The 8,667-nt window shown below is 46.8% G+C and overlaps 1 protein-coding gene across 1 annotated transcript; it reads right to left on the reverse strand.

Moving 5' to 3' along the window:
• Nucleotides 1–591: 591 nt before the first annotated feature.
• On the reverse strand, nucleotides 592–7,656 carry LOC311376781 (tripartite motif-containing protein 14-like; the record flags this gene model as incomplete). The annotated part of the gene is made up of 5 exons (XM_084491253.1): nucleotides 592–1,689; nucleotides 2,429–2,475; nucleotides 2,652–2,825; nucleotides 5,034–5,207; nucleotides 7,483–7,656. Coding segments are annotated over 5 exons (1,123 nt in total), but the record flags the coding sequence as incomplete, so codon positions are not given.
• Between the last annotated feature and the right edge of the window lie 1,011 nt (nucleotides 7,657–8,667).

Here is an 8,667-nt window from a genome sequence, read left to right on the forward strand (position 1 = left end):
CATGAACAAATACAACAGAAAAATGGTCCCTTACATGTACACAATAAACACAAGGACTGAAACAATAGAAGCTGCAGACTTTACTAATCATAAAACAGGTGTGCACGTATCTTTAATAACTGAACATGTTCTGCGGCCGTTTGGTTCCCAACAGAACAAAAGGAATCAAGATTCAGTTTAAAGTCATTTACAACATGCAACATTATCCCATAGACCTCTTGGTTATTATGAATGAAATATAAAATCTGATTAGGACAACAATGATGATATCATAGTCCATAGAACAAACATGTTTTATGTCTGAAAATTACAAATATATAGTTGCATAAAAAAACATGTGATTTACCATCAATAGGTATTTAATATACATTTCAAATTAAGAGAGGGAGACGGGGGGAGAGAGGGGGAGACGGGGGGAGGAGGGGGAGAGGGAGACGGGGGGGAGGGGGAGACGGGGGGAGGAGGAGAGGGAGACGAGGGGGAGGAGGGGGAGAGGGGGGGGAGGGAGGAGAGGGAGACGAGGGGGAGGGGGAGACGGGGGGGGAGGAGGGGGAGGGGGAGACGGGGGGGGAGGGAGACGGGGGAGAGAGAGACGGGGGAGAGGGAGACGGGAGGAGGAGGAGGGGGAGACAGGGGGGAGGAGGAGGGGGAGAGGGGGGGGGAGGAGGGGGAGACGGGGGGGGAGGGAAAGATGCGAGAGAAAGAGACCGAGGGAGAAAAAAAGAGAGAGACAGAGAGAGTAAAAGAGAGAGAGCGAGAGAGCGAGAACTGCCCTAGAGACACTGACGCAAAAGCAATGTGTGTGTGTGTGTGTGTGTGTGTGTGTGTGTGTGTGTGTGTGTGTGTGTGTGTGTGTGTGTGCGCCCGTCCCGGCCGGGACGGGCGCACACACACACACATTTTCCTACAGAGAGAGAGACTATAATATATAATAATTGTAATTATTATATGTATAATTGTAATAATATAATAATAAACGGGGCCTATATATATATATATTATATATATATATATATATATAGACGCTGACGGGGCCGGGGGCCGGGGCCCCGGCCCCGTTTAGAGAGAGAGAGAGAGAGAGAGAGAGAGAGAGAGAGAGAGAGAGAGAGAGAGAGAGAGAGAGAGAGACTATAACTCACACAGAGACAGTGAGGCTCCGGTCCCCCCCCCACCCTAACCAAAACCCAGGGAGGAGGTCCTCCTGGGTGAAGGAGGTCCTGAAGGTGTGGATGTGTGTCAGTGTGTCTGAGGACCCTCCTCCACCTGGGGACACTCTGTAGAAGGACAGAGTGCCAGCAGGCCGGTCCAGATACACTCCTACTCTGGTAGAGCCAGCGGGGGGGAGAGGTATGGCTGTCCGTCTACTGTTGTACAGGGCAGTGTAACCACGATCATGACACTCAAGCCTACAGGACTCGTTCTCCCCTCCAAGCAGGCTGTCATAACCCCCTCCTCTCCTTGTGATTCCTCTGTATGTCACTGCTATACCAACAACTCCTTTCCTCTCTACCTCCCAGTAACAGCGGCCAGTCAGAGCCTCTCTACACAACACCTGGTACTGGGAGTCAAATCTCTCTGGGTGATCCGGATACGACTGGTACTCTCTGACCCACGTCACCTTTCTGTTGTCCTCAGACAGAGAGAGTTCTCTGTAGGCTGTGTTTGGGTCCAGTGTGAGTTCACAGGCATCTGACGGAGAACAAGACATGATGAGCTACTGAACCCTTCTGCATCTTCATCATCATCCTCATCATCATCATCATCATCACTAGTACTGTTCTTCCTGTTTCACGTTCATCTTCTCTACAAAAATGAACATAGAAAGACTAAATCATATCAGATGATAGCTACTATAGTGGACTACTGTGCTATAGCTTTAGAAATAGTAGTGCATATTGTTTATAAGATGTTTTAAGTTAAACGTAAATGTAAATCCCATGTGTGTGTGAGTGGTTGTCCCAGTCAAAACAATGAAAAATGTATACACTGAATCTACTCCCGCAATATTTACACAACATACACATATTATACATCAAAACGTTCATCACGATGAGCTGATTAATCCTCTGTAATATCTAAGTTATACTAAGTTAAACTTTTCAAGATATTCAACTTTGAAAGGTTCCAATACACATCCATTGTGATCCACCTGTGTAAACAACAGACTGAACCAGCTGAGCTCACATACAGGCTGGAAACTAACTGTTGGTACCATAGACCTGGTCCATACATACAGTACATAGACATGTACACATACGTACACACACCTACACAAACATACTAGACACACATCAACACAGGCAAACATATCTACACATACGGATACACAAGTCCACATGTGAATGAGCGGACGTCACCTCCTGCTGTGTGGATGGACTTTCCATCCCAATAGTGAGTGTGTGTTGTGATGAATCAAACAGACACTTACACTTCTTTAGAGCTGGTTTCAGCCTCCACACTCCACCGTGCTCCACACTGGGGGGGAAACAAAGTGAGAGCAGCATGTTGAAACATTCACCTTCATCATCTGCTGTCTCATCACGTTCTACACAACATGAGTGACAGCTGCCTTTTCAAACTACTTCATCTAGCAGCGGCTTGAATCCCTGTAGGAGACTTTGTCCCTGAGTGGTGAGCTGTCCTCTCCATACCTGAGAGTGTCCAGTCTCCAGCGTGGATCCTCCAGTCCAGCAGAGAGCAGCGCAGCTCCAGAGTCTCCTGGGTGATTGTAGCTCAGGTCCAGCTCTCTCAGATGGGAGGGGTTGGAGCTCAGAGCTGAGGCCAGAGAAGCACAGCCTTCCTGTGTGACCAGGCAGCCAGACAACCTGCACACACACACACACACACACACACACACACACACACACACACACACACACACACACACACACACACACGTGTGTGAACTATTACTTTTCTGGAGGTAAATCTTTTCAACGTCCTCTGATGTGGAAGTTAACTGTTTGATCATTAAATCTGTAAAGTTTTAGAGTAGAGTAAAAAAACAACAAAGGGTAAAGGGGTGCACATTCTTTACCATCTTTCACCTCAAACCTAAAATGCAAACACTAGATTTTAGTGGAACTTCAACAGGGAATAAAGACTAACTAGACAGAAAACCACACTCAACACACAAACAGTAATAGTTTTTTTTCATTTAGGCGATTCATTTTTCAGTGACCCAGGAGGTGCTGGAACATGTTCCGGCGTGTTCCGGCTCAAATGAAGCACTGCCCCCTATGCATTCAAAACATTAACTTAAACCTTTTTAAAGTGAGTGAATCTGTTCACATGAATGGACACAGATGGATGGTAGGCAGTGGCGGTTCTACATTGAATTACACCCCGGGTGAGACCCCCTCCGAGCCCCCCCGAGGTGTGCCTGACTTGAGCCACTCATTCCATTAGAGTGTTGCTCTGTACCGGGCCGTCCATATGGGCAGGAGGGGCGGCAAACTACTTGCAAAAGTATGCTCCCAAAAAGATAGTTTGTAAATCATTGCTCCAAGTCTATTTTTAATAACATGATCGTCACATTAACTATCTATAGTCTCTGTAGGCTTTCAGACTATTGTTGGTCTGTTGACATCACGTTTTGGATGATGGTGGACGTGGTGGGCGGCGGTTCTAGCTGAGTTTAACGTCTCATGTTGGGGCAGCTCAGCGACCGCGTTCCTCCGTATGTTGATCACATAACCCTGCAGGCTGCAATAAGGATTTCAATCCCCTAACAGTGGACCCCCGTCCCCCCCTTGTCCGTTATGGAGACCCAGAGGTGAACTGTCCCCCCCCCTCCCCTTTCCCCTTCTCACTAGTGGTGGATTTCATGATTCGTTTGAATTAATTAGTTCGCGTCGGTCAGTTCGCCAAGAAGAGTCGTTCGTTCGTTCGTTCGTTCGCGTTTCCGGTAGCGGTGAATCACGGTTCTCAGTCACTGAGTCGGTCAGACTCGGCTCCTCCCTCGTTCTCATTCTCAAACGAATCACGATCGTGCGATGGTGCAAACGGTCATCAATCAACACAACATTAACTACGTTCCTTTTAGCTGAGGAGTGCTTCATGTTCGGAATCGGGATGTTGTTGCCCGGCTGACTCTCGTGACTTCTCAGTCCTCGAGTCTTCACCGCTAAACACAGTCAGTGAACGAACGGCGACTCGCGAGTCAGCGCGACTCAGCAACTAGTGGGTGGAGCTGGGAGTCGAGTCTCGGAGAACGAACGAGACGAACGACGACGAACGAGAGCGGCGAATCAGGTTGGTTTGTTTATTTTAAAGAGTCGTTCGTTCAAACTGATTCGTTCGTGAACGAGCCACCACTACTTCTCATACAGCTTCTCTGACGGCACCTTCTCAGCGAGCAGGGCGCCTGCAGCCGGAGGGGGCGCCAATATGCCAACTCCCCCCACAGTGATATGAGAGATAACAGGTGGCTTAAATCAAGTGATCTGATTGGTTCCCAACTGTTGTATAATGAGCGTATACGCACAGCTATGACGCCCATTCAGTTTACAGAGATCCGTATCACTCCACGCCTAACTTGAACTGTTGTTTATTTATATTTAAAAGCAATAGCATAGTTCACTGAAGCCTAAAAATATGTTGATTGATGGAGAGGGTGGAAATGTTGTAAAGCAATAGGCACACGGTGAGTGAACTCGATAGTAGGCTAAATTGCCGGCGAACCGAGCTACCAAGCTCGCTTTTTCAAAATTGAGGGGGTCTATGACTTTCATTTCGCCATACTTACGTAACCGTTTTATAAAAGCAATAGATCACTTCAGTCAGTGAAATGTGCTCATTACACCACAGTTAAGGGGCGTTGTCCGTCCCGACGTGCAGCGGAGGGACGGACAACGCCCCTTAACTGTGGTATAATGAGAACATTTCACAGCCTGTCGTGATCTATTGCTTAAATAGAAAACCGCTTCGCAGCAAGGATGATTTTTTTTTTCTTGAGTACTCGTGCACATGTGTCATCCCACCCTCTGTCCCTCCCCCCCTCTGTAACTGTTTGACCGTTGAGTAAAACTGACCTGAGAGTTTCCAGTGTACAGTGTGGACTCCCCAGTCCAGCAGAGAGCAGCTTCACTCCTGAATCCTGCAGATCATTGGTACTCAGGTCCAGCTCTCTCAGATGGGAGGGGTTGGAGCTCAGAGCTGAGGCCAGAGAAGCACAGCCTTCCTGTGTGACCAGGCAGCCAGACAACCTACACACACACACACACACACACACACACACACACACACACACACACACACACACACACACACACACACACACACACACACACACACACACACACACACACACACACACGTGGGAACTATTACTTTTCTGGAGGTAAATCTTTTCAACGTCCTCTGATGTGGAACTTAACTGTTTGATCATTAAAACTGTAAAGTTTTAGAGTAGAGTAAAAAACAACTAAAGGGTAAAGGGGTGCACATTTTCTTTACCATCTTTCACCTCAAAACTAAAATGCAAACACTAGATTTTAGTGGAACTTCAACGGGGAATAAAGACTAACTAGACAGAAAACCACACTCAACACACAAACAGTAATTGTTTTTTTTCATTTAGGCGATTCATTTTTCAGTGACCCAGGAGGTGCTGGAACATGTTCCGGCGTGTTCCGGCTCAAATGAAGCACTGCCCCCTATGCATTCAAAACATTAACTTAAACCTTTTTAAAGTGAGTGAATCTGTTCACATGAATGGACACAGATGGATGGTAGGCAGTGGCGGTTCTACATTGAATCACACCCCGGGTGAGACCCCCTCCGAGCGCCCCCCCCCCTCTCAATTGCAAGAAATTCGAGGTGTGCCTGACTTGAGCCACTCATTCCATTAGAGTGTTGCTCTGTACCAGGCCGTCCATATGGGCAGGAGGGGCGGTGAACTACTTGCAAAAGCATGCTCCCAAAAAGATAGTTTGTAAATCATTGCTCCAAGTCTATTTTTAATAACGTGATCGTCACATTAACTATCTATAGTCTCTGTAGGCTTTCAGACTATTGTTGGTCTGTTGACATCACGTTTTGGATGATGGTGGACGTGGTGGGCGGCGGTTCTAGCTGAGTTTAACGTCTCATGTTGGGGCAGCTCAGCGACCGCGTTCCTCCGTATGTTGATCACATAACCCTGCAGGCTGCAATAAGGATTTCAATCCCCTAACAGTGGACCCCCATCCCCCCCTTGTCCGTTATGGAGACCCAGAGGTGAACTGTCCCCCCCCCTCCCCTTTCCCCTTCTCACTAGTGGTGGATTTCATGATTCGTTTGAATGAATCAGTTTGCGTCGGTCAGTTCGCCAACAAGAGTCGTTCGTTCGTTTGTTCGTTCATTCGTTCGCGTTTCCGGTAGCGGTGAATCATGATTCTCAGTCACTGAGTCGGTCAGACTCGGCTCCTCCCTCGTTCTCATTCTCAAACGAATCACGATCGTGCAATGGTGCAAACGGTCATCAATCAACACAACATTAACTACGTTCCTTTTAGCTGAGGAGTGCTTCATGTTCGGAATCGGGATGTTGTTGCCCGGCTGACTCTCGTGACTTCTCAGTCCTCGAGTCTTCACCGCTAAACACAGTCAGTGAACGAACGGCGACTCGCGAGTCAGCGCGACTCAGCGACTAGTGGGTGGAGCTGGGAGTCGAGCCTCGGAGAACGAACGAGACGAACGAGAGCGGCGAATCAGGTTGGTTTGTTTGTTTTAAAGAGTCGTTCGTTCAAACTGATTAGTTCGTGAACGAGCCACCACTACTTCTCATACAGCTTCTCTGACGGCACCTTCTCAGCGAGCAGGGCGCCTGCAGCCGGAGGGGGCGCCAATATGCCAACTCCCCCCACAGTGATATGAGAGATAATAGAAAACGGGTGGCTTAAATCAAGCGATCTGATTGGTTCCCAACTGTTGTATAATGAGCGTATACGCACAGCTATGACACCCGTTCAGTTTATAGAGTTCAGTATCACTCCGCGCCTAACTTGAACTGTTGTTTATTTATATATAAAAGCAATAGCATAGTTCACTGAAGCCTAAAAACATGTTGATTGATGGAGAGGGTGGAAATGTTGTAAAGCAATAGGCACACGGTGAGTGAACTCGATAGTAGGCTAAATTGCCGGCGAACCGAGCTACCAAGCTCTCTTTTTCAAAATTGAGGGTGTCTATGACTTTCATTTCGCCATACTTACGTAACCATTTTATAAAAGCAATAGATCACTTCAGTCAGTGAAATGTGCTCATTACACCACAGTTAAGGGGCGTTGTCCGTCCCGATGTGCAGTGGAGGGACGGACAACACCCCTTAACTGTGGTATAATGAGAACATTTCACAGCCTGTCGTGATCTATTGCTTAAATAGAAAACCGCTTCGCGGCACGGATGATTTTTTTTTTCTTGTGTACTCGTGCACATGTGTCATCCCGCCCTCTGTCCCTCCCCCCCTCTGTAAGTGTTTGACCATTGAGTAAAACTGACCTGAGAGTTTCCAGTGTACAGTGTGGACTCCCCAGTCCAGCAGAGAGCAGCTTCACTCCTGAATCCTGCAGATCATTGGTACTCAGGTCCAGCTCTCTCAGACTAGAGGAGTTGCAGCTGAGAACTGAGGCCAGAGCTTCACAGCATGTCTCTGACAGATGACAGCCATCCAGCCTTCACACACAATAAACACAACATGTTAGGAACTGGGATTAAAATATCTTACATCTTTTACTGTTAACATAAAAGGACGTGTTAAAACTATAATTAGAGATGTTTTATTAATTAAATCTAATATATACTAGTCAATACATTAGTTACTTATGTTTATTCAACATTGGCTGTAAAATGTATAATATTAAAGAGTTTTTTGTAGTGTTTGAGACTCGTTCTGTATATTAATTTCACTTTTTAATCATAAGCCGTTTTCACATATGACCTCCGTCTTTTCTCTGCATTTGTGGATCAGGAGGTTCGACCGTGAGGGTCATTCACACTTATTCACACTTGACGCCCGATATGCGGACACCAGTGTCGCTCAGACATCAGTAGAATCTCCGGCTGGTTTAGGGGGGTGGGCTTGAAAGGGGCGGGATATGACGTAGGGTCTTGGTTTGTTTTGGTTTGACTGCAGACAGCGCGGAGGCAGAACGGGCAGAACTCATCGCGATCATCTTAAATGTTGCTGCAGTGATGCATCATATATTCCGTTGCATCCACAACATCAGCATCGATCGATAAAAGATTGGAGCATGAGTTACAGACAAATAGAAGAAACGACAAACAAGAAAAGCGTCGCGAACGACTGCGTTAAAGGAAGAGAGCATCTTTTTTGGCTTCATTTCACATCTAACATACACTGGGACAAATGTAGTTGATTTCTGTGTTTAACCAAAGTCCTTCTAGGCAAGTCCTCTCACTCGCGGCCATTTTGGCCACGCCTTTCGGGCAGCTATTTGGTCTTAACAAGACCAGGGCCCTATCTAATGAATAGGGAGAGAGCTGTATCTCCATTTTCCGAGATCTAAGGGGCATAAAAAAACACATGTTTGAAATCACGATGAAAAACAGACTAAAATCGCTGAAAGGGTTTGGTGGTTTTGTATCAAATTAACGTTTTAAAAGCCCTTTTTCTTACAGGTAATCTTGGACTGCGCATGCGCAATGCTTCACGACACAGTTTTC

This window comes from Micromesistius poutassou, assembly GCF_964030765.1.
Source record: "Micromesistius poutassou genome assembly, contig: SCAFFOLD_5950, whole genome shotgun sequence".
NCBI classification, from domain to species: domain Eukaryota; kingdom Metazoa; phylum Chordata; class Actinopteri; order Gadiformes; family Gadidae; genus Micromesistius; species Micromesistius poutassou.